General features: G+C 46.7%; 1 protein-coding gene and 1 long non-coding RNA gene across 3 annotated transcripts in view; one reads left to right on the top strand and one right to left on the bottom strand.

Moving 5' to 3' along the window:
- Positions 1-12,644, top strand: part of LOC119088735 — a 14,957-nt gene extending 2,313 nt beyond the window's left edge. Inside the window, exons 2-3 of one of the 2 annotated variants that reach the window (XR_005092437.1) lie at positions 10,363-10,452; positions 12,069-12,644. This is a non-coding gene — a long non-coding RNA (uncharacterized LOC119088735). The remainder of the gene's footprint in view (positions 1-10,362; positions 10,453-12,068) is intronic. The other variant, XR_005092438.1, reaches the window with a different exon arrangement.
- Positions 4,395-26,094, bottom strand: Bhmt (betaine--homocysteine S-methyltransferase). The gene is made up of 8 exons (XM_037209500.1): positions 25,797-26,094; positions 20,972-21,104; positions 14,459-14,577; positions 13,154-13,345; positions 12,656-12,803; positions 9,164-9,346; positions 8,070-8,298; positions 4,395-5,158 (listed from the first exon to the last, which is right to left on the bottom strand). The coding sequence occupies exons 1-8, from the start codon at positions 25,827-25,829 to the stop codon at positions 4,972-4,974; spliced, it is 1,224 nt and encodes a 407-aa protein (XP_037065395.1). The 5' UTR covers positions 25,830-26,094; the 3' UTR covers positions 4,395-4,971.

Below are 26,094 nucleotides of genomic sequence, written 5' to 3'. Positions count from 1 at the left end.
AAAACAACACGAACTCTTACATTAAGGATGGCCACCTTTGTCCTAAGACTCCTGTGTGATCAGCTTTGAATTCTCATGAAAGTAAAACGCAGTTCTCAGTCTGGCTAGTCTGTCTCTCCCTGTCTGTGGGTCTCTGTCTCTTGTCTCTCATGTTATGGCTCTGCTGTGCTTGACCAGGTTGGCGCTATTCCAGCAGCTCACAGCAGTGCAGCGAAGACACCTGTCCCCTCACTCTCCACCTTTACGTTGTCCCTTCTCCAAGGTCGGAGCTGCTTTCCAAGGGGAAGCATTTGTGGCTGTTGCTTTCCCTAGCTGTGAGTCGGTCACTTTCCACAAGGTGCCCTGCACTGCCTATGGCCGTTTGTCACAAAGTCTTGCATTCGGATGTCTGCCGTGTTTTGTTGTGGTTGGGATGCTGAGCATTCGTTATGAAGATGCTGGGTCCTTAGTTCTTTCACACAGGACCATGCATGCTTACTCCCCATGCCGCTCCCGGGTGCTTTTCCTCCTTCAAGCTGACTTTCTCCTTGTTTCAGACTCAGAGTCGTTGACCTAGTAAGCAGCTTGTGAGAAGTTCCAGACCGGCTGAGGGCATGTTGTTGGGTAACGGGTAGCTGTTTGGGAAAAACAGTCTGTAAAGTTGACAAGCACATGACTATGCTCACAGCAGGGGAGAATTCTAGGGTATCTGGTTGAAGACATATAAGGCTTTTCTTGCTGGGTTAGTTGTCCTGGATGTTAGTCAAAGATTCACATGTCTTAGGGCTGGAAAGAAAGTGACCAAAACAAAAAGGGATACGGACATTTCTGCCAAGTAACATGAATCTGTGTTGGTGAAACAGCTCTTCAAAGCAAAGCCAGGGCTTCTCAGGTAGTCCCTGCTGGCGAGCTGCTGCCCCCATCTGGAGACATTGGGAACTGAAGTTCTGATCTGTTCCAGTCCAGTTCCCAGATCCCCTATGCCTCTGCATTTGCTTGGCTGCCCAATGCAGACGTGTTTTGCAGACATGTGAAGAAATGCCAGACCATAATTTGAAAAGTTGATTCAGTTTATGCCAAATCCGAGTAACTCCAGGGATTTTTATTTCCCGGGGCCAGAGATGTCTCCTTAGCCTCGTGAACCATCTGTTCTGATTCCACTCTCCTGTGGGGCTGAGTTAACTACACCATCCTTCTTGGCCGCCTTGGACTAGCAAGGAGAGCTTCCTGACTTGGCATCCCGCCTTGGAAATCCTGCCCTTAAAAGGGAGCGTTTGGACTTTGATGTCTAAGCTACCTTGGGCTCTGGTTCCACTAAAATAAAAATATATATATAAAAAAAAACCCTTTACTGAAAAGAAACATCTATTTAACTCAAATAAACTCTGAGGCATTAAATGAGCCTTCTCTTGTAATGAACAAGAGTTTGGAAGCAATATGTGCTTGGAGGAGGAGGGGCTGAATTTAAAAAAAAAAAGTCCAATGGTGAAGCCTGCCACTAGGAGACAGTGTTGATATACAGTTCAAGAATAGCTTCATCATTGTTCCTTCTGATGAGATTTTTTTTTTTTAAATCAAAGGATATAAGAATGATGAAAGACTGTAATATTTTGTGCAGTAATAAAGTTCTGGAAAGAATATTAAAGGGGGATACATTTTTCAGAGTAAGACAACTGTAAGTCTGGTAGCGTTTCTATCCTCTAAGATGGAAAAACACTGAACTTGGCTTGAGAATACGAGAAACAAAGGAGACACCAGCTGGCAAAGGAAAACGGGGGTGGGGGTGGGGGAGCCCACTCTTGATTGGCTCTCTCTGAAAGGTGTGCTACTTTAGATCCATGTTCCGGGAACAGGGGATTAACTCCTAGAAAATTCCAGAAATTTCTTTTCCCTTCATACACAGTATCTTTTTTTAATGTTCTACCATCCCTGAGAAATAAACATTGCTACTTTTTTTTTTATAGATGGGGAAATTGAGGTGTAGAGATTTTATACAAGACTAAAATTACAGAACTGCCATGAATCAAGTTTAATCAAGACAGTCTCACTTGCCTTTTTATTGTTTAACAATTTCATGCACACATGCAGTGTGTGTTGATGAAATCCACCCCTCCTCCCTCCTCCCTGGCTTCCTCCATGTCCCTGTTTTCCCCTCTCGACTCCATGTGTTCTTTTTTAAACCCGCAGAGTGCCTAAGTGCAGCCAGGATGGACTTGGGTGCACACAAATGATGACCGCAGGGGAAGGGGCCGGTGTCGCCGCTCTTCTTTAATAGCTGAGAAAGGTTACAGTTAAACGTACAATAACAAGTGGCCTGGCAAGATCGCCCCCAGGTGCGAAAGTGTTGCAAATGCTGTGAAAGTAACCAATCGCTTTCTGATCGGACTGTGGAGTGTTCAGCCCCAATGGAGCACATTTTTCTCACTCCCTTCCCCCTCAGGCTCAGGTATGACCAGAAAAGAGGGTGTGGAAAGATTTTAACAACCAGAAGGAGTAAATGCTTGCCAGGATACAGCATGTCTAGGATTTGCATTGCTGTGGTAAAAGACCGTGATTTAAAAAAAGAAAAAATCTGGAAAGGAAAAGGTTTATTTCATCCGGAAGTCTGGGCAGGAACTCCAAGCAGGAACCTAGAGGCAGGAACTGATGTGGAAGCCATGGAAGAGCACTGCTTACTGGCTTGCTCACTTTTCCTTCTTAGATACGCCAGAACCACCTGTCCAGGGTGAGCACCAAACACAATGGGCGGGGCGGGCCCCCCCACATCATTAATCGATTAAGAAAATCCCTCAGGTTTGTCCATAGGCCAATCTGGGCGGGGGGCATTTTCTCAATTGAGGTTCCCTCTTCCTAAATGACTATCAGGCTGACACAAAACTCATTAGCACGGCAGAATTTTCTGGTTGTAACAAGTGACGGCACACAGGGGCTGTGATTGCATGCACAGGACCTACACATGATCAATCCAACCAAAGACCACAGCAGTTCCGGAGGGACTCATGAAGCCCCACCCCTGGCTGGGGAGCCACTCACTGGCAATTGACGGCTTGAGGAAGAATCGGTTCTCCTTAGGGATATGGCCCCTGATTGGCTACTTATGCTCCAGTAGATGGTCTTACAGCCCCCCCCCACACACACACTCAGCATGTGCTCTTAACCACTGGGCCATCTCTCCAGCCCTTTTTTTTTTTAAATATTTACTTATTTTTTGAGACAGGTTCTCACTATGCAGCTCTAGCTGGCTTGGAACTTGGTAAGGAGACCAGGCTAGTCTTGAACTCCCAGAGAATCCTCTTGCTTCTTCCTCAGCATCTTGAGTGCTGGGACTAAAAGGCATGAGCCACCTCCATGACTAATCTTGCGGACTTGACCACATCTGGCATCCACTAAAACCAACGCAGCTGGGCACACCCGTGAAGGGAATCATTTGGAGTGGGAAAAGCCACCCTGAATCTGGATCATTTGAGGTCGGAAGGGCCACTCTAAATGTGGACCGTACCTTCTTGTAGAAGCCCACATAAAAGGACGTGAGAGAAGGAAGCCTTTGCTTCTTGCCTGCCCTCACTCTCACTGGCAGGCTCATCTGAGGCATGCCTTTGCTGGTGGAACCCACTTCTTTGGGATTCCAGTGTATACTGAAGACCAGCGGAGATATCCAGCCTTGTGAACTGGGGAGACAGCCATTGTTGGACTGGCCAGACCACAGCCTGTAAACTGCTGTAATAAATCATAAACCACTTTAATAAATCCCCTCTTAATATGGATTCACCCTATGACTTCTATTCCTCTAGAGACCCCTGATGATGCAGCCAGCACACTTGGCCACATCTCATTTTTTTTTCAATTATTTGTTAAGCTACCAAAGGATAGACTCACTGCTCTGCATCTAACTGGTTCATGGAAGTGCCTCAGTGTGTCCAGTTTTGAGCCACGTAAAGAGAACAACTCATTCTTGTCTTCTCCCTCCCCCGCATGCATCTGTTTTTTTAGTGGTTGAAGTGAGTCTGGGAACAGAGAGAATGCTGGCATTCTCAGAACAGGACTCTGTGATCTGCATGTTTAATAACTAGTCCCATACGATTGGTTTTCTCTGATATATTTACCTTGGGTGGGCCCCGTATCTGAAGTGTTCCATAGCATTAATCAAAACCATCAAGGGTGCTGGGCGGCGGCGCACGCCTTTAATCCCAGCACTCGGGAGGCAGAGCCAGGCGGATCTCTGTGAGTTCGAGGCCAGCCTGGGCTACCAAGTGAGCTCCAGGAAAGGCACAAAGCTACGCAGAGAAACCCTGTCTCGAAAAACCAAAAAAATAAAAATAAAAAATAAATAAAAAATAAAAAAAAAGAAAGAAAGAAACAAAACAAACAAACAAAAAAAACCAAACAAAAACAAAACCATCAATGGGCCACAAAAATTGCCTTGAAGCTTTTCAACCATTGTGTCTTTATTAATGAAATGGGATGGAAGGGGGAAGAACAGAAAATCCCAGAATGGATTATTCATTTCTTCCTTGTGGTTCTATGTTCTGTTTTACAGAGCTATTACATAAAATGTTTCTCAGCAAGGGTCATGCTCCAAAGACCCCACGATTCACTGCCAGCAGCATCTTAGATAAAGTTGGTTGCTGTGCAGTTTATGATGTGGTCCCTGAGTGGTTACTATGTCCCATCCTCCTACCTGAAGTGGGGCTAACATCTGAGTGACTTTTCTTTTTGCTGCAGTGATCTCTGGGATGTCTGTTAACATGGCAGACACTCCGGAAATCTGTTTAGGATTTACTGTGGACGTTTCCTCTCTTGGTTTCTAGTACACTTCTAGAGCATCCTTTTATAACTGTAAAATGCTATGCGTGATTCTATTTTGTCTAGCTAATGCCAAGCATAGGTACAGGCTGGTATGAGCACAAACATTGCCTTTCAGCCACCTCTTCCTTCTCTGTGCACGCTGCGGCCCAGACAGAGAAGAATTCACCCCAAATGGTGGCCCTGCGGCTACTGTGCAGATTTGAACTTCTGTGTCTCAAAGAGCTCCTTCAGCTGCTGCTCACTGGTGGCTTCCTTCTGCTGCATCAACTCCGAGGTCCCTTTGGTCACTCCCCAGGCATCTGGCTTGGACATTGAAGGGTTGTATGGTCTGCCAGAAGCTATCCGAAGATTCTGCCAGTACTCCTTTCTGGCCCTGTGGAATCAAAACACACATCAGGATCCACAATACATCCAAAGCACACACCAGGATCCCCAGGACACCCCCAGAGCCCTTATTAGTCTCTGAAAGTATGGCTGTGAACACATGTTTATTAATCCAGATTAAGGCATTTTTGCCCCTTAAATCTTTAGATCTTCTTTGAACCCAAGCATAGAGATCAAAAGTCTACAGTTTAGAATCAGGATAGTTTCTATCCAATAGATACGACCTTTCTATCTTTGTGTCCTGGCCACATCTGAGAATCTTTTATTAGCTGGGTAGTGGTGATGGCACATGCCTTTAATCTCAGCACTCAAGAGGCAGAAGCAAGTGGATCTCTGTGAGTTTGAGGCCAGCCTGATCTACAGAGCCAGTTCCAGGACAACCAGGACCACACAGAGAACTTTTGTTAGAATATAGTAATTGTGTAAAATAATATGCTTCATGACAGAACTCTCATGTGCGGATAACATACTTTGGTCACCTCCACCCTAGTTCCTTCTGTCACTCTTGCCCTGCCCCCACATTTACACTCATCTGGAGACGAGCTGGTCCTTGTGACTGGATTCTGCCTCTACCCTTCTTCGTTTTATTTCATCCCCTTCAGCTTCTGACCTCATCGTGTCTGGTAGACCTATCCAGAAGTCTAAAAGGCCATTGCATTTGCTAAACTCTTGAAAATCTAACTTTGCCCTGGGTTCCCCACCCCCTTGGGGATGAAGTCATACACTAGCAAGCACACTGATGGTAACGGACCTACCGCTCCTCGCCCTGGAGCCTGCTTTCTGTGAAACTCCATCTCCACCCTCAGACTTGCTCAACATCCCATCCTCTTTCCAGTGCTTAGTGCCTCCCCTCAGGCTGCTCTTTTGTCTGGCCATGTAATCCATCCTTCAAAATTCAGCCCTGGCTGCAGCTTCCATAGGCTCCTTCATTAGCGCCCCTCTGCCCTTTGCTGCTGTGGACCATTAGCTCAGAGCTCACCCTGCTGTGCACCTCTGTGTACTTGAACTCACCATGCCATTTGAACTTTCTTGTTTATGTCTGTCTTTTAGGTTAGTTCTTTGGGGATCGGGCTGTGCCTTGCTACTTCTGCATCCACAGCCGTGCCTGACAGATATCTGTGTTGAATCAACATCTGTTGAAAGCGGTAGAGCAGACCCCAGATCTTTTGGCCTGGAGCTCCATCCTCTGTTTCTACCGGGTGGGATCCTATACAGCCTTCAAAATCCAGCTCTCAAGAGCCCTGCTGTAGAATATTGTTTAATTCTGTGAAGCTGTGTTACTGTACCTGTTTAAAACACCTGATGGTCTAATAGAGAGCTGAACAGCCAACAGCGAGACAGGAGAAAGGAGAGGCAGGGCTGGCAGGCAGAGAGAATAAACAGAAGGAGAAATCTGGGAGAAGAAAGAAGAGAAACAAGAAAACAAGGAGAGGAGGATGGTAGGAGCTAGCCACCCAGCCACCCAGCCAGTCACAGATTGGAGTGAAAGTAAGATTTGCAGAATTAAGAAAAGGAAAAAGCCCAGAGGCAAAAGGTAGATGGGACAATTTAAGTTAAGAAAAGCTGGCAAGAAATAAGCCAAGCTAAGACCGGGCATTTATAAGTAAAACTAAGCCTCTGTGTGTGACTTATTTGGGAAGTGGGTGGTGGGCCCCCCAAGAGAGTAAAAACAACTAACTGCAGAGCCCTTTCCTGTGATCCCACCCTCGTTGGCAGAGACCCTCATTCCCTCCTGTAATCCAGGCCGTCTCAGGGTAGTACAACGACTTTATCTTTTCTCCCGCTGATTTTTCTTTTTCCTTCCAAGTCTGTGTGTGACGCATGTAGACCATGTTGGACCCAAACTTACGATGGAGCTGAGGCTGGCCTTGAACTCTTTATGTCCTCCTCTCCACCTCCTAAGTGCTGGGATTGCAAGCGTTGATTTTCTTAGCCGTTCCTCCCTGTGAGGCTCTCGGAGCGGAATTCAGACGTTCCTGTTTCTACCACGTTGTTGGTGCCCAGCCTGGTGCCAGTTTTGGGTTTCTTTTCTAGGTTGTCTTACCCAATGGGATGTGAGCTCTGAGGAAAGGCCTTGCCCGTTTTACCACCCCATTCCCAGCTCTGAAAGTCGTGACACAAAACACTTGGCATTAATATAAAGTAGGAATACAAGGCTACACTCAGTTCTGCTTGGAGCTTCAACTCAGATCCTAAGAAATCACCCTCTCATTGAACTGCCCAGACCTAAGATATACTCAACTCTTTCTTTTTGCTTGTTTGTTTTGTTTTGAGACAGGGTTTCTCTGTGTAGCCGGGGCTGTCTTGGAATTTGTTCTGTCGTCTAGACTGGCCTCGGATTCAGAGATCTGACTGCTTCTGCTTCCCTGGCGTTGGGATTAAAGGCACACACCACTACACCCAGCCAGCTTCACCTCTTTACAAATCAAGCGAATCAGCGTTAGTGGACAGCACATGGGTGGTGCCCTACCGGAGTACAGACCCACATTGGCATGCTGTGTGGGTGCCCTACCGGAGTACAGACCCACATTGGCATGCCGTGGGGGCGCCCTACCGGAGTACAGACCCACACTGGCATGCTGTGTGGGTGCCCTACCGGAGTACAGACCCACATTGGCATGCCGTGGGGGCTCCCTACCGGAGTACAGACCCACATTGGCATGCCGTGGGGGCGCCCTACCGGAGTACAGACCCACATTGGCATGCTGGCATGCTGTTTAAATTACAATCTGTCTTGAAGCCGGCTCTCTAAATCACCTGGGAAGCCGCTCAGGGAGCGGCTCTGTGAGGGACTCTGAGGAGGGGGAGTTAGCCCACCCTTGTGGTGCTGGGAATGGGAAGGGTCCTTTCCTGGCTCCGTTTGGACACAGGGGAAGCCGCTGGAGTTGAGAGGGACTGACCTCGCTCTGATCCAGGGTTTGGTGTGCATGTCCAAACCACTGCCCCAGCTGCCATGTTTCTCTGAAGCCGGAGGCAGGAACCCCCTTTCCGGGGCCAGCTCCTCAGCAATCGCCCTGATGTGGTAGGGCTCGAATCCGCAGCAGCCGCCAATGTACCTGACCCCCAGGTTGTAGGCCTCTCTGGCGTATTTTTGAATATCCCATCGGGTTGCAACTCTGGGCTCCAGGCCTGGAACAAATGATATCATGTCTGAATTGTTTTTATTAAAAAAAATAATAATAATGAAAAAGGCTGGAGAGACAGCTCAGTGAATAAGAACACTTCCTGCTCGAGCGTGAGGACCTGGGATGGGACCATATTGGCCGGTCACAAACAGTTGCCTCAAAATAGCCGCCTATGGCCCCAGCTCTGGATCTGGACTCTGCGGCACCTGTACTCATGAGTGTACACACCCACACACAGGCACACATCTGTATACACATAATTAGAAATACTTCTTTAAAAAGGGTGGAAAATGAGAGGGTAGGATACCCTGATGTCCTTCTCTGGCCTCCACATGTATGTACATGTCTACATGTAAATGTTCTCTCTCCCTCTGTCTCTCTGTCTCTGTCTCTCTCTCCCTCTGTCTCTCTGTCTCATACACACACACACATACGCAATTAACATATTCTTTAAAGAGGGAATAGGGCTTTGGAAGTAAGCCATTTAATCTTATTCTTGTGATTAAAAAAATAAAGCATAGGCATGAAAGGATATTTCCTGAGGTCACATACCGCAGCGACAGAGCTAGAATCAGGACCTGCTCCCTACAGACCCCCACCCCCACCCCAGAGCACGGCCTTTTCATCAACTCCGAGGCTGCGGCCGCAGGTTCACACTGAAATTCGTGGTGTTTGTTGCCATGGTAGGCCTACCTGCCCGGCCGATGCCCAGTGTGAAGTGTTGGCTGCAGGGACAGAGTCCAGGGGCAAGAAATGAACACGACAGCTATCTCTCTCCCACGACAAAAGCTCTCTCTCCGGCTGGGCAAAGCCATCTGGGATTTCTCAGGCAAAGATACTGAGACAATTTATAAGAACGTCTGTCTTACCGAAGGGGAACTCGGGGAGATCGATAAACCCCTGTTTGCCGCAGTCGGGGGTGTGGTAGGCCAGGGGCTGGCTCATCAGGAAGGCCTTCAGCCGAGCGCCCTCCAAGCCCTCCTTCATGAGCTTCACGGTCTGCAAGCTCGTGGTGGGGTCGAAGTGGCAGTTCACCCCCACGATGGAGGCGCCTGGAGGCGGGAGGGGCGGGTTAGCTGGAGGGAGCCGCTGGGTTCTGGCAGGTTCCCCGGGGCTCCTGTCTCCAGCAGGAGGCAGGTACCCGGCGATGAACTGAAGGACCGCATTTGGTCTTCACTCACCCTAACCTCTGTCACCCGTGAGCAAGAGTGATCGCGAGCAGCCAGGGAGTGTTTTCTGGGAAAAGTGCTCGGAAGAGTCTGGTATAATTGAAGTGTCACTTAAGAACACGGGGCCGTCCATCTTTTTTTTTTTTTTTTCTTTAATCATTATTAGAGGCTTTTTTTAAAATTTTTTACTTTCAATTGCAGCAGTCAGTTTTTCAGGGTTTGACATTATGTGGCGAGCACAGAAATTTTTCAACACGCCCAGCTGCTGCGTGGCACCTGTGTTTACCATCACGCTGCTCATCTGAAGCCAGAATAAATGTCCTCTCTCACCAGGCATGTTTAATAAGTTCACAAAGACTTCTTGGGCACAGCAGCAGCAGAAAGTCATTTAGGGAAAAAGTCTTTCTTTGGGGGGGGGGGCAACTCTGTTTCTGAGAAAGAATTTTGTGTGTCTAGGATTAAGTAGTTTGGAAAAAAAAATCTCAAAAACTTCTTTTGACTCGAGGTGACTAATCTGGTTAACACCTATCAGTCATGTGGACAAAGTTCTCATTTGCATTATCAGCCTCTCAGACAGGAAGCTACACGGAGCTGTCACCCTTAAACGTGTGTGTTCTTCTGAAATCTGTTGTTGTGATGCTTGATTGAATGAGACAAATATGTTTTAGATGTCTTAAAAAAAAAAAAACCCACCCCAAAACCTTTTATAGTCATTATGTCCTGCATCTGGACCCAGGATGACCCGTGGTGGCCATCGTTAGATATGATTTTGGGAATTTCCTCAGTCAAAAGGAGTAAGGGGCAGCATGCTGTTGTTCTATCCTCTCAACACGAGAGGAATTCCCATTAAAGCCTCTCTTTTTTTTTTTTTTCTTTGAATTTAAAAACATTTTGTAAAGGGTTGGGGGAGATGGCACCCGCTGTGAACGCAAGAGGAACCGAGTTCAAATCCAGTGCCCACCAAACCACTGGCACAGTCCTGGAAGACAGTAAGCACCATGCCGGGGTGTGGGATGGGGGGGGGGAGGTGGGGACAGGCCAATCCCAGGCAGGAGCTTGCTGGCCACCCAGCCTACCTAAGTGACAAGCTTCAGGCTTGGGAGAGCAATCCTACCTACCTCTGTTTATTTTACATCTTCACTTGGAGGTTTTGTGAGACTAGGTCTCACTCTGTAGCCCAGGCTGGTCTCAAACTCCAAGCCATCCTCCTGCTTCAGCTTCCCTGGCACTGGGTTACAGGTGTGCGCACACCACACCCATTCTCACCTGGATCTTGACCTTTTTACCTTGATTTTGAACGTGGAGTGCCCATAGCTTCTCTTTCTTTGTTTAGTTTTTTATAACGATTAATTAATTATATATTGGCTATTTATTAGATACTTGCTAGACGTAAGGTTCCTTGTAAGAGAAAATATAGATATAATGTGGTCTCTGACATCACAGACTTTATATTTTACCTTGCTCAGTACTTTCCAAGATTTGGCCCATGAACATAAGGTTTTATGATGAATTAAACTAGGTAATGGCTATACATCACTTTTCCTTCTTGGATACTGACGTGACATAAGGATGTGTCAAGGATTCTGCTATAAGTCTGCAGTGGAGAGCCATGCACAGCTAGGTTTATCATGGCATATTCTAAATACATCCGACCTATCAACATTTTCATAGGTGGAAAAGTGCCAACTGCAGATATTCCAAATGAGTGGTATAACTAGAAAGTGATGTGCTCTCAGGGCTGGGCTGACCATGTCAGGCACACGGAGATAAAATCTGAGCTAAACGTCGGAAGATGGACTGGGTTTATTATGGGTTATTAAAAGTCCGTTATGTGACAGGCATTGTCCTAGCCACAGAGGGCTCAGACCTAGTCTCCACCTTCATGGATGTTAATCTGGGGCAGGGGGGGAAAGAGACTTGAAACAGTACATGAAATAAGTGAGGTTACCTTTGAGGCTATCGCTGGCGCACAGGACGTGAAGGGCCAGCAGAATGATGGGGAAGGGCCTGCTGCAGGCCCTGCAATTATCAACGCAGATGATGGCGTTCCCTTTTGTCCTCTTGTAGACAGCTAACTTACCCCTCTCCTCATTTTATATTTCCCATAAAAACTAGTATTATACCATTTCCTTCCTAAATACAAATATTGGTTACTGTTAATGGTAAGTATGAAAAAGATTTTTACGAACAATCAGGAGGTGGGTAAGAACCATAAATTAAACAAGTCACTGAAGCGTCTCTAGTTCACAGAGTGGGTCGTTCTTCCCCTGACACTGAGTTATAACTTGGATTTAAAATGCGACAGTTTAGAAAACAGCCTGTGAGTTTCTCCTAATTGAAATGAAACCCAATGTTAGGAACAGAAATTGGATAAAAAGATATATTAGGTGGTCAGTATTTCATATCAACATTTCTTTTGATTTATTATACCAATTACACGAAGCAAAGCAAGCTAGCCACTATGAGAAAGGAAAAACTTTGGCAAAGAGACAACTAACTTTGAAGTTATTAATGTTTAAAGATTCTCAGTTTGAGACACGTTTAAATAAAACAATTTCTCCTAACGTTTCTTTGGACTTACCCGAACATTCTTCTTGTTTCTAAGCATTAAACCTCCAGCCATATGTCTGGCTGCCCCTTTCAAAAGGCTGCCGTGCATTTGTTGTGGCTTGGGAATTAGAGAATGAAATTGGACCGTTCCTTAAAAAGGTAAGTTCATGAGTTGAGGAGATGGCTCAGTGGACCCTAACTTTAGATCCCCGGCAGCCACATAAAAAGCTGGTCATAGTAGCACACACCTGTAGCCTTAGTGCTATTGTGGTCAAGACGGCTTCCAGGAGCTCAGTGGCCAAGCCAGTCTAGCTAATCAGTGAGCTCCGGCTTCCGTGAGAGACCCTGGCTTAAGAAATAAGGTGAAAAAGCAACAGAGGAGGACAACCAACGTTTACCTTGGGCCTCCACATGTGCACACACATGCCAGGCACACACACACACACACACACACACACACACACACACACACACACACACACGAACGTATATTCTTCCACGTGTATACGAAGTAAAATTGTGGCTTTTCCGTGTCTGTTCCTTGGTACATACCACGGTATGTATTGATTCCTGCAACAGTGCATTTTCTTTATGTGATTTTTAAAGGTCACTAGTGGCAAACTGATGAAAATATATGGTTACCTGCTTTGACCAGACGCACAGCACACTCTCCGGGCGGCACCCCATGCAGGTCTCCTTCAGGCCCAATGCACATGGTAGCCGCTATGGGTTTACCAGATGTCTTTAATGCTTCTACCGCCCACACAGCTTCTTCCACATGTTCAAAATACTGAAACCAGTGAAGGGAAGAACATTTTAATCATGTTTCCCACAAAACAGCAAGAATGCCACTCCGCTATTACCTGAGGAACTGTCTAATGGGAACCCATTTGCTAAGCAGTTTTGATGCAGAAGAGAATGGAGTTGACAGTTCCTTAGTGTGAATCAAAGAAAAAGGTTTGATGATAATCTACTGCATTCAATGAACTGAGTCAACATTAGCAGAAGTCTTAGGTGGAAAAATACCTCAAAAGCTAAATATTTTTGCTCTGTGTTGAGATCTGAACACCACCCCACGTTGACATGGAGAGAGCAGGTTAGAGAAAGGGTTTCATCTGGTCATGGATTACCCTCGCTTACCTCAGCAATGAGGAAGTCCACATTCTTCTTCATGAAGACCTCCAGCTGCTGCTGGAATATTTTTTTAACTTCTGTTTCACTCTTGCAGCTGAGGTATGAAGGCGTCTGGCTCACCCCTCCCGCAACCAAGGCATCTCCTTCGTCAGCCACCTGACGGGCAATGTCACAGGCAGCTTCGTTGACCTTATGCCCCTAGAGTGGGTGAGGAGAGGACACATCTAAATTTACACGTGAAACTGAAGAAAAAATTATTAGTTACATGCCTGCCTCTTAATTTTATTTTTAAAATCATTTATTTTTGTCCCAGAAAACAAGGGTTGTGTAGATCAATCGTTTGTAGATCAATCAATCACCTTCAAGTGACCCTCTCAGCTCAGTCTCTTGAGTGCCTAGGAGTGCATGTGGGGCCACCTGATCTGGGGTGTAGCTTGTGGGCAGGGCTCTTGACTAGCATGTTTGAGGTACTGGGTTCCACCCTTCACTACAGACAACAGCCACAAAATCCCACTTCATCCTTAAGAAATAAAACAAAACAGGGGGCTGGAGAGATGACTCAGAGGTTAGGAGCACTGACTGTTCTTCCAGAGGTCCTGAGTTCAATTCCCAGCAACCACATGGTGGCTAATAACCACCTGTAGTGAGGTCTGGCGCCCTCTGCTGGCCCGCAGGCATACATATGGGCAGAATACTGTATATGTAATAAATAAATTAATCTTTAAAAAAATAAAGCAAAACAAACCAACCACCTTCCCAAACAACAACAAAAATAAACAAAACCCCAGGACACCCAGCACCACAGGTCATTCAGACTGTCGGAATTTCAGAGCCCCCAATTCGTTTTAGATATGACAAAATCTCAGCCCCGATGAGCAAGGGCTTCGGCAATGACCGAAGGGACTGCCGCTGAACTGGGCAGTGCTCAGACTTGCTGTCCCCTGTATTCTGCCGGCCTTTGATCCCAGCACTTGGGAGACAGAGGCAGGCGAGTCTCTGTGAGTTCGAGGCCAGCCTGGCCGCATAGTAAGATTCTGTCTCAAAAAGGAATGTGAGGGGATGTATGGACCTGCAAAGATGCCACTTTGTTTAGCAATGTAGGAGCAGGACACATTGTTGAGTAGACTTTAATCTGCTTCCGAAATGCCTTCCCATTAATCTTTAGAGAGTGTGACTCAGCCCTGAGAATGCGAGTCACGTGTCTCTCGGTTCGGTGATAGAACAAAACTCCAGCTTTTCTCTGTGGGAACCTGTGGAGTGGAGTGCCTGCGATGTCCTTCACAGGGAGTGGCCGTGGCGGGTGGTACTCACAGATATCTTCGCTGCCACGTAGTTCCCTCTGTTCTCCAGCTTGTCTTCACTGGCGTAGAAAGTGAAGGTCTGCATGACGTTTGATCCGGCTCTGAGGAACTCCCTGTGAAGCTGGCGAACTGGAAGAGAGCACAGCAGATCCGTGGTTCCACCCACGCGCCCACGCGCGATGCTGTCTAGGGGCTCCCGGGTGAACAAACATCAACATGGCTGTTTCGGCGGCCTGGCATTCACCCATCTGGGCATAGGGAGGGGGCAACCTGGGTCTCCTGGAGCCTCTCTCCAAGCTGCCGTGGCTAGAGGGCTGGGTGGATGGCGAGGGCAGGGCTCATGGCTCTGAATTTGCCCCTCCCCACCACCATGGTCTTGGTTTAATTTGCTCCTTGTCAACTTGTCCATGACTCGTTGCAGAAGGCACTAATGGACACGAGGGGACCAATCTGCTTTCTCGTCCTTGGGAGCATCTCACGATCCATTCGAGGGCACCTGACTGAAGCAGGGTGTGGCGGGGCTCTGCTCACTACCACGGGAGAAGGAGTCACCGGGGCTGCATGTTGGAGAGTTCCAGGCTCTTACAGGGTGGAAGTGGGAAGGCCAGTCCCTGTAGGAGGGGCAGCCTGAGCAAACACAAGGTGGGATCATCAGCTTTGGCATTTGGGGGATGAAGGAAGTCTAGACGAACACTGACGAGATGTGTGGGAAGTGGCAGGACACCAGATGAGTACAAATGGCCTACGAGCCTGACCGCCCCCCCCCACCAAAGATTATGCTCTGGACCTCAGGGATATATGTGATTAGCCCAGTGTTTTCTGAAAGATCATGTTGAGTTTCTGTTTGACTGTGTTTTGAGAAAGGGTCTTGGGATGGTTTGAATGAGAATGGCCCCCATAGGCTCATGTGTTTGAATTCTTGGTTCCCAGTTGGTAGGAACTACTTAGGAAGGATTGGGAGGTGTGGCCTTGTTGGAGGGGGTGTGTCACTGGGGCCTGGTTTTGAGATTTAAAAAGACTCTCCCCATTTTGGGGGTTCACTTTGCCTCCTTCTTATGAGAATGTGAAGCTCTCAGCAGGGTTGTGGTGATGCACGCCTTTAAGCCCAGCACTCTGGAGGCAGACTTTGAGGTCAACCTGATCTACAGAGCTAATTCCAGGACAGCCAGGGCTACACAGAGAAACCCTGTCTCAGAGAGAGGGGGGGGAGAGAGAGAGAGAGAGAGAGAGAGAGAGAGAGAGAGAGAGAGAGAGAGAGAGAGATCTCTCAGCTGCTGCTCTGACAACCCGCTACCATGCCTTTTCTCTGCCATCATGAACTGAAACTGTAAGCGTAATTAAATGCTTTCTTTTCTAAGTTGCTCTGATCATGGTGTTTTGTCACAGTAATAGAAGAGTAACTAAGACAGGTCTCATGTAGCCTAAGCTAGCCTCACACCTGCTCTGGAGCTAAGGATGGCCTCCAGCTGATCCTTCTGCCGCTGTTTCTCAAGTGCTGGGATTACGGTGGTGAATCGGTATACTCCAGCACTAAAAGATGATTCTGTGGGTCAGGGATTAAGAGCACTCGCTGCCCTTGCAGAGGCCCTGCGTTTGGTTCCCAGCACCCATGCCAGGAGACTTACAAACCACCTGTCACTCTGGGTCCAGGGAATCGGATGACCTCTTCTGGCCTCCCAGGGTACCTCCTCACCTCATGCGTATAATTAATAAATAATAAATCTTAAGGGGAGAGAGAGAATATGAATGTTCAATAAAATGGGCATTGGAGCACTGCCTTTAACTATAAGCCCATAGATGAATGGCAAGTAGAAACACTTTCATGGCTGAAGACGTATGTGGAAACTGTCTCCCACATAGCTACCTATATTCAATTTACAGAGCTGTACTTGGCTCTAAAATACTGCCTCTAAACCTATGGTGTTCATCAGGTCCCCTGCAGGCTTTTCAAACATGATAGGTTTGAGGGAGGGTCAAACCCACAGATATTCCAGCTCATTTTGGGTGGGATTCCGACATTATTTTTTTGTCCTTTATTTTCATTTTTTTTTGAAGGTTCCCTGGTTGATTCTCGGTTTAAGCCTTGCTGGGAACTGTCATGCTAAGACAGATGAGAAGCACTCCTCTTATAGAATGAGAATCTTAGTGTTTGCTTTTGTCAGGGGAATTAGCCAGGCAAAGGATGGAACCAGCAGCCTTGCAGATCCCTGGAATGTGTTCGGAACTGTCAGAGGCCTATAAAACCCAGATGAGGGCAGCTGTGTCAGAGACCGGGAAGTGAGCTGGGGCACTGGAGGGCAAGGCTAAGGCCGGAGTTGTGCCTCTGCTTCAGTAGAGTGCCTAGACTGCAGAAACCCACGGGTTTTTGTCTTTGAATGGATGAACAAGTGAGAAAAAAGCTTCCGTAGTTTAGAAAACAGCTTCCCAAGCTTGAAGCCAACCCTTTCATGATTTTCCTCTCTTTTAATCATGGAAACTTTAGCTCTCCGTGGGAAAGGAACTTAAACACACACCTAAGCTTTAAAGCTCGTTTTAATTAGCCCTGGAATCAGATAAAAAGAAAAAAAAAAAACAGCACATAGGGAGCCCCTGTCTATCAAACTAACACTGAGCTGCTGGAGTTGGAGAGGAATGTTATAGGGGACTTAGGAGTACAGACTGAGACCCCAGGTACTAGGATGGCATGATTTATAATCAGAAAGTCCACCAAGGTGGTCCAGGAGTGGATTTCTTGAAAGCCCATGAAAACATCCTGGAAGGAGATGTTTGTGTACCTATTTGTGTACACGTACATTCTATAACACAGAAGTCTTTTTATAAATTTTCCTAGGGAGCCCAAATAACTGAGACATCTCTTTACTTTCAACCAATTTGTTCCTTCTCTCTCTCTCTCTCTCTCTCTCTCTCTCTCTCTCTCTCTCTCTCTCTCCAGCATCTCACTATGTAGTCCTGGCGGCCTAGAACTCACAGAGATCCACCTGCCCCAGCCTCCTGAGTGCTGGGATTAAAGGCGTGTGCCTCCATGCCCAGCTGAGAAATCCAAGTTTTTGAAATTTCAAAGCCTATTCTACAACAGTGGTTCTCAACCTTCCTAATGCTGCCACCTTTTAATACAGTTCCTCATGCTGTGGTGAGCCCCAATCATAAAATTATTTTTATTCCTACTTCGTAACTGTAATTTTGCTGGTTATGAATCATAATGTAAATCTCTGTGTTTTCTGGTGGTCTTCGGCACCCCTGTGAAAGGGTCCTTGGACCCACAAGGGGGTCGCAACCCACAGGTTGAGAATCGCTGCTTTATCAAGTCACAACTGTAGTCCAGTGGAATATTAAGTTGGCAGAAACATCACTTGGGAGCAAAAGGTGACCTGAACTAACACGGAAGTGTTGGTGTCGGTAGTCATGTACATCGATGTTTAAAGGAATGAGGGTTGGGTGTGGTGGGTCCGGTAAACCCAGCACTGGAGGCTGAGCAGGGGGATCATGAGTTTCATTCAGGCCAGCCTAGGGAACTTAGGGACGCTCTGTCTCAAAAAATACAAATGAATAAGACATAATCCAGGGCTGAAGAGTTAACTCAGCACAATAGCATGTCGAGACCCTGAGTTCAATCCCCAGGATGGGGGTTTGGGGGTCAACACATTTAATTGAGGGGGGTGCTGTAGGACCCAATGGGAGTACCGTACAACACGCAGCACATGCACTACAGAAGCAGCTTTCTGAAATCCTCACATTTCTAGAACTCAGGGCCCACATCCGATCCCCACGTGGTTTGCATGGGTTGTCACGGGACCTTAACACCGCCTTTCCTTACTGGTTCTGCCTCCAGCACTGAACATTCAGGTTTTGCTGCATTTATATAAAGTGTTTCTGATCAAGTTCAGCTTACAGGAAACCTCCTCAGAGGTTCCTCCTCTGTCAATTCTAGCTACTGCTCAGTCAAACTTAACCAAAAAAAAAAAAAAAAAAAAAAAAAATCACTGGTAGACACGTAGTTTTATTTGCATAAAATATACACGAAACTGATCACCCCACCCATTCAGAGCGTGAGTATTTTTTCTAATACTTAGCTGCATCCCCAGCCCTCAGCATCAATATTTCAAATATATATATATAAAACCTAGCCGGGCGGTGGTGGCGCACGCCTTTAATCCCAGCACTCGGGAGGCAGAGCCAGGCGGATCTCTGTGAGTTCAAGGCCAGCCTGGGCTACCAAGTGAGTTCCAGGAAAGGCGCAAAGCTACACAGAGAAACCCTGTCTCGAAAAACCAAAAAAAAAAAAAAAAAAAAAAAAAAAACCTATATATATATATAAAACCTTCCCCCAAAAGGCAAACATAGCCACCATCCTGTAAGAATGGTCCCAGGAAGGATGTGTTACAGATCTGTCTTTTCTGACCCTGCTACAGACAGAAAATGAACAGTTTCTTTTGGCTTTCTTTCTGTTTTTTCTTTGCAATTTTGGGGGTGATGGCCTGAAGGAGCTCCAACTTCAACATGTTTTTCAGTAGTTTCCTCAAGCCAATAATAAGCATTCCCACCCACCAGGAGTACCCACTCTCCATCACTGATAGCTCCTGGCAGGTTCTCAGGGAGACACAATTAAAACGTTCACCTATGGTGAGCTGTGGTGGCTGCCCCAGAATAGGGACAGTTTCCCAGATGGATGAGTTAGTCTGGGGCCGTGTTCTGCTGTTGAGTGCCATCAACAGACTAGAGGAAGATAACGAAAGATTCATGGTAAATCATCCCAACTGAAGGCAGAGTGTGGAGGTCAGGACCTCCTGGAAGGCTTGGGTAGAGGCTCATCTCCTGCATCTAGAGAGCAGAAAGAGCTAACCATCTAGCCCCGGACAAAGTTCCACAGAAGCGGAGCCCCTGAAGGCCTGAGTATCAACCAGACAGGCCTGCTATGCTAAAGTCAGGGCACTGATTAGAGAGAAATGGGACCTCAAGACAGGGGTGATAATGTATGAGTAGATTCATGCAAGAACTCTGAGAACACAGGTCCCTTCCAGAATGCTCTGGGCCAGAGAAGTAATCCATCCATTCCTCGTGTGTGTGTGTGTGTGGGGGGGGGGGGGGGTGGTGTTCCAGAGGTTGATCATCAGTGTCTTTCTCAATTGCTTTCTACATAACTTTTTGACATGGGGTCTCTCACTGAACCCAAAGCTCACTGGTTTACTAGCAAACCTCGGAGATCCTCCATCAATGCCTCCCCAGGGTTTGGATTACAGGCATCCACCTTTTTATGTGGGTTGTGTTATGGGGGGGGGGGTCATGGAATTCAGGTCCTTGTGCTTGAGGAGTAAGCACTTTACCAACAGGGTTGTGGGGTATTTGTACACTGTGTGAAGAGGTATGGCTGTGGTTGGTGTAATGAAGAGCAGAGTGGCCAAAAGCTAGGCAGAAGAGAATAGGCAGGATTTCCAGGGAGAGAGAGAACTCTGGGAGGCAGGGAGGCGGACAGACGCCAGTAAGATGCAAAACCCATTGGACATACTGTACAGAGGAGGGGTAACCAAATGATGTTGCAGAATGTAGATTAATAGAGTTCATTGAGTTATAAGAGCTAGTTGGGGGAAGTCTAAGCAAAGGCCGAGCTTTCATAATGAAGAAGTCTCTGTGTTGTTATTTGTGAGCTGGCCGTCCCGATGAGAAAGTATAACTATGATTGAGACATTTGTCCAGTCTCAGTTCCTCCCATTAAAAGATGAATGCTTCCCTCTCGCTTAAGAATCTGCAGAGACCTCTGCCTTGAAAGACAGCAATTGTTCCTTCCTGGTCACTATTGAGTGGAGGTTTAAAAAGTCAAGTGGGAATAAGGCGCATGGAATGGGTATAGACAGGCAGGTAGTTGACTGCAAAGAGGCCTGGGCTGCAGTAGTGTGAACTGAGCTAGTTGTTAAATATACGATGGAGGGACATGATGTGGTACCACGGACCCTAACATGTATGAGAGAAGGACAGGCACATGAGGGAGAATGCTCAGAGTTTGGTTGGAGCAAAAGATGAAGGGTCTTCTTGAGATGGAGGACCAGGAGGACTACAGAGAGAGACAGGAAGACAAGAGGTGGTCGTCAAGAGGTGGCTTGTTGTCAGCGCATCCTGTGTGGACATCTCCTGGTAATGGTAAATTTTAGGGTGGGTGGCAGAGGTATGACAAGGGGAGAGTTCACTGAAGAGGAGATTCAGGCTTTACCAAACTGCTGGGTGGATTGTCTGTATGAACAGTGAACACACAGAGATTGGTGAGGGGGGAGAGGGGCAGAAAACAAGGTGATGATCCAAGTTCTAGACTCATCTGAAGTCAAGGGCCGGGACCAGGGAGTGGGTTCTCTGTAGAAGCAGGGACAGTCTTTGTGCTTTGCAGCATGTGAATCTGCACCGATGGTTGCCAGTGCTCAGGGTCAATAGCAAGCATGGGAAACATTGCAAGCATGCACCTGTCTCGTGGTTGGCTCTTGAGGTTCATTCAACATAGCACACATTATCATAAGTTAGAATGGACACATGCACCAACCTGCCTCCGGGTGCTCCACAGCAGCTTCCGGAGTCCAGGGTCCAGCCTTGACGTAGCCCCTCTTTTCCAGCGCAAAGACAAATCCTCCATCTCCGATCACAACTTCTCCGGCGTTTAAACGTTCTAAGATTCCCTGAATTTACAGATGAGGGAGAGGCGGGAGTTGAGTTTCAAAGATACTTTCTATCTTCAGTGATTTTGCAGATGTATTCCTGAGAAGTATAGTGTCTTTAGCACTCTTAGTGTGAATGAGTCTCCACCTTTGTGAGGATGACTGGCTAGCTAGAAGGTCAGTGATGGGGCTGGAAAGATGGCTCAATGGTTAGGAGCACTGGCTGTTCTTCCAGAGGTCCCGAGTTCAATTCCCAGCAACCACATGGTGGCTCACAATCTTCTATAGTAGGGGGTAGGGGTGGGGTCTGATGCCCTCATCTGGCATAAAGGTGTACATGCAGATAGAGCAATAAACATACATTAAAAAAAGAAAAGAGAAAACTTCAGTGACGAGGAGAGTTTGAAATGTTGCAAGTCCAGAGCCAAATCATCCTCTTAATGGCCATTAATTGTCTTCCTCTGTACATGACCTAACATCTTTGTGACATCTAGGTAAATCCTCTGGAATGTTCCAACAGACCCCCAGTTACCAACCAACCCAAGCACTATGAATGCTGTCAGATAGTATCTGAGGCTGATGACAGAGTGTCTCTGCTTTGCTGTAACTGGCCTCCCTAACATTTCCACCAACGTATTTAAAGAGTGCCTTCGTTTATGAATGTCTTTGTTGTATGACTATAAAACTTTGTCAAGCTGGTACAATATTAGAACGTGGAATTTAGCCAGGCTGTGGTGGCACACGCCTTTAATCCCAGCACTCAGGAGGCAGAGGCAGGTGGATCTCTGTGAGTTCGAGGCCAGCCTGGTCTACAGAGCGAGATCCAGGAAAGGCGCAAAGCTACACAGAGAAACCCTGTCTCAAAAAACCAAAAAAAAAAAAAAAAGAACGTGGAATTTAGAGTGACCTGCACCATAATCACTCAGAGTGACTCCAGAATAAACGATCTCACTCCTGTTAGGTAAGAGCTGTGTTTTTGCATCAATATCAGAAAAATATATTTGTATTATATACATTAATTTATTATGTGTTTTATGCATTACTTTAGTTAGAATGCTCAGCTATTGAAAAATTGGTATATTCATGTATATGTACTGGGTTTGTGGGTATGTGTATAGCCTGGGCGTCTTTCAGTACACATGATAAATTACTTGGATCTATAGCATAGTGGTAGAGCACTTGCCTAACATGCCCGAGGCTCAGGATTCTATCCCCAGCAGGATTAAAAAAAAAAAAAGAGCATAAATTTTTCCCATTTATATATATATTTTTAAATTTTACATACTTATGGGCATAATGTAATAATTCAGTTCATAAGCAGTGAATAATGAGCAAATTAGGGCAATTAGGATTTCAATTTCATTAATCATTTATTATTGGGGGGCTTGGGATCCTTAAATTCTTTTCCTCTAATTCCTTATAAAATATGTAATAGATTGTAGACTATGGCCACTCTGAGAAAGCCCATCTTTTTTCTTTTTTAGAAGTGCTGGAAACTTAGCTCAGGAGCTGTGCATGCTAGGCAAGACTCTGCTACTGAGATACATCACCAGGGGTGCATGTTCTTAAAGGATGACGGCCCGTCTTCTTCCTCTATCAGTAACGAGAGAGAGGATTAACACTGCCAAAGACATGGGGGTAGCATAGAGTGCTGCGGTAGAAGACTGAAAAGTCACACGACACCTGGGACAGCTAGAACAGAGGTGGCCAAATCTCTTGGCGTCCTCTGCAGCAGCAGATCTGTTATGCACCCATGGGTCTGTAACTACGTCGTCCTGTACTCCGTGCCAAGAACAGGGAAGCGACAGGCAAGCGTTCAGGAGTCGATTTCCAGTCCGCTCTCCATAGCCACTCCATTTCAGTGCTGTGGAAAGGCTGCCACTGTGCTCAGGTGCAAGAGATGGATTTTGAACTGTGAATTGGAAAGGGCTTTTATGGATGTGAAAGTAATTTACTGGTATAACTGTTTTTGCGGTGTCTAAGAATCATGAACTTTAAATTAAACATACCTTATCTAAGTTCTCTTTCTCTGATTTTAGAAATGGGGAATGAAAGTCTCTGAATAATTTATTCAAGATCCTTATCACTTGCATCCTTAAACGGTTTCTAGATTTGATTTCAGGAGGTGAGGGAGCGTGGGGCAGCTCTGAATAATTCTGAGGGATACATTGGTGTGTGCACACTTACTACATTCTGTTTACTAACCACATCTGCAGATTTTTAGAAAGGAGAAGAGAGCATGGGCTACATAGACAGCATGAGGAATCACAGGCTTCTGCACCAAAATTCCTCTCCATTTTCTTAGCGCCTCCTTCATTTCAACCCTCCACAGCCCCAGCCCATGCCATCTGACAGCAAGTGCTCAGAAACTGTTGACATTTTCACCGTGGAACTGGAAATTACATGGGGTGTATGCTACCTACTGCCTTAGTCTGGAAGTCTGGGAGTTAGCAAACAGCTATAAAGATACAGAATTGCTCATGTGTCATTTTGAAATCCAAATATTCATCATGACTACAGTGTGTCTAAACACTACATCTTAAATGAACAAGTATATATGTGTGTATATATATACAAACTAACAAGTATATGTATGCATATACACACATATATACATACACTATGTATACATATATAGTATACATATGTTTTATATATATGTGTGTATGTGTGTGTATGTGCATGCATGTATCACTCACATGAACAATGGTCCCATAAATAAGCTCTGACTCACTTTGGATGGAAATAACTAGCGACATTGTGGCAGTTAACAACTCTCCCTGAACATGTTTTCAAATTTAGTACCACAGCACTTTAATACACAGCATAGCCAGAAATCTGATCTTTGGAAATAGGGGGAGTGGTGATTTAATTATCATGCCGATCATATGGTTGAGTGGTTATCAGCATACACTTAGACTCTACTAAGTTTCTAGTTACGTAGACATCAGAATTTCTTTGTTCCTAAGCTAAACAGTGGCATGTGCTATGAAAAGCTTAGTTGGTGTGTGTGTGTGTGTGTGTGTGTGTGTGTGTGTGTGTGTGTGAAGAATTATTACAAAGGAGTATATGTAATATTTTATTTTTTAAAGTATGTATCTGCCTAGGTAACTAGCAGAATACATATATCAAAATATTGCAGGCTCTGTTTTTTGTGTTTTATCCAGTTTTTTGCAATGAATATGTGTCCTTGTAACATTTTTTAAATGCAAATATGTAGGCATATTATTGCCCTTGTTTCTTGTTTTAACATTTAAACAGAAACAAGGTTAGTGGGGAGGCACCCTTATGCCACTTGTTTCTTGATAATTCTCTAAAGACCACCACCCAACACACACACACACACACACACACACACACACACACACACACACAGTTACTATTTTTTTCAGACATGTGTCACTGTATAGGCTAGGCTGGATTTGAACAATGATCTTCTTGCCTTTCTCCTGGGATTTCATCCACATGCCATTAGAAGATTCTAAGCTTTAGTTTGGGAAGTGGATTAGAATCCATGGTTCTACAAATGGGGCCAAACTCCGTGTGTGTGTGTGTGTGTGTGTGTGTGTGTGTGTGTGTGTGTGTGTGTGTGTGTGTGTGATGAGTCACTCTTTGTAATCTTCAAGGGACATCAATGGACTGTCAGTAATTCAAAAACATGAGCCGTACATCCTTCTCAAATTTTAACAAGATTAGCTTTCTTCCATGGGGGGGGGGGTGTCTTTCTGAATGGCGGCTCTCCTTTTACAAACTGGGCCTCCCAGGTGTTTCTCAGCAGGACATTCCTTGCTTGGGGTACTGAGGGGTATAATCAGCCTGGCTCCATCTGTCTCCCAGACATCTCCTGGGGTCTTCTGTGGCTGGGTTTGATATCAGAGTCAAATTTATTCCCTCCTCCCCGTCCATCCCTCCTCTCCCTAACCCAAAAGAAGGTCTGATTTGCCCTGAACTCCTGTGTCCAGCGGTCCCCTGGGAAGCAGCAATGTGCTTCTTGTTAGGAGTGGGACCCGCAGGCATTTCGGTTTTTAGAATTCTGTGAACAGCCCTTCCTCAATGTCTTACAATCACTCTACTTACTCTTTTCCGAAACTATCTTTGGTGTAAGGCATTTTTCTGTGGTCGTTGAGACAAACTGCGGGCGAAACCTACCATCACGACCCCGCGGTCCTGTCCTCCTGGCCGCAGCTGGCGGGATGTCGGGTGGGAGGTGGCACGAGCCAGGAACCGTCCGGCAGTCAGGCGGGCTCCGACTGCCCCTCCTGCACCGACACCCCGCAAGCCACCAGCCAGGGCCACCTCCACTGGGTAGGAAATTGCACCCTGGGTCTGTGAGCAGCTTCTCTGGAAGGGTTCCCTGGTCTTTAGGGTGCTGCACTCAGGAAGTGTTGAGTCTGAGGGGGCTGAAGGGGGCGCCCTGACTTCCGAGGTGGCTGCGGGGGGTGCCTTGGGTCCAGAAGGCAATCATCCCACACATCGGGGTGCACCATGGTCCGAAGTGGAGCCGTGGGGTGCAGGGAGACAGAGGCTGCCTATAGTGCGCTCTGTAGGAGAAGCCCCGGGTCACACAAAAGTTCTGGGTGTCCCCTCTGACCTAAGGCCGCCAAGGAGGAGGATGCTGGGCCACAGCCGGGCTCCAAGTGCCCCTCGGCACCGTTGGGGGGTACCTAGCTGGTGGTGGTACTGAGAATGCTCTCAGGCTCCCTGCAGACTCACCCTCTTGGCCTTCTTGCCCGCAACCGGTGCCATCTTTCCGGGGTGGTGAGCGGCTCTGGACACAGCAGCGAGCGGACTGGAGGCGAGCGGTCCGTAGCAAAGCCTCTGCTGCCTGCTGCCCGGTGGCTGCTGTCTCTTTATACAGTGGTTTGGTTTCCCCAGCCTTGACCAGGTCCAACACACCGCCTCGGGCGTGGAACACGCCCACCAGCCTTTGACTCAGGCCAGGGGCTAGCTGGGAAGCTGCCTGGCCGAGGAGATGTCGAGATTGGTCTCCGAGATGGGTGGAAACACGGAG

Source organism: Peromyscus leucopus, chromosome 11, assembly GCF_004664715.2.
Source record: "Peromyscus leucopus breed LL Stock chromosome 11, UCI_PerLeu_2.1, whole genome shotgun sequence".
NCBI lineage: Eukaryota > Metazoa > Chordata > Mammalia > Rodentia > Cricetidae > Peromyscus > Peromyscus leucopus.
The sequence above is the reverse complement of the archived record's forward strand: the minus strand, read 5'-3'. Positions and strand labels throughout refer to the sequence as shown.

Coding starts and splice junctions, on each gene's coding strand:
- Bhmt (XM_037209500.1), bottom strand. CDS start 25,829: ATGGCACCGGTTGCGGGCAAGAAGGCCAAGAGG. Junction 21,105..25,796: donor CGGGCAAGAAGGCCAAGAGG/GTGAGTCTGCAG, acceptor CTGTAAATTCAG/GGAATCTTAGAACGTTTAAA. Junction 9,347..12,655: donor TGTGCGTCTGGTCAAAGCAG/GTAACCATATAT, acceptor TCCCGCCTCCAG/GCGCCTCCATCGTGGGGGTG.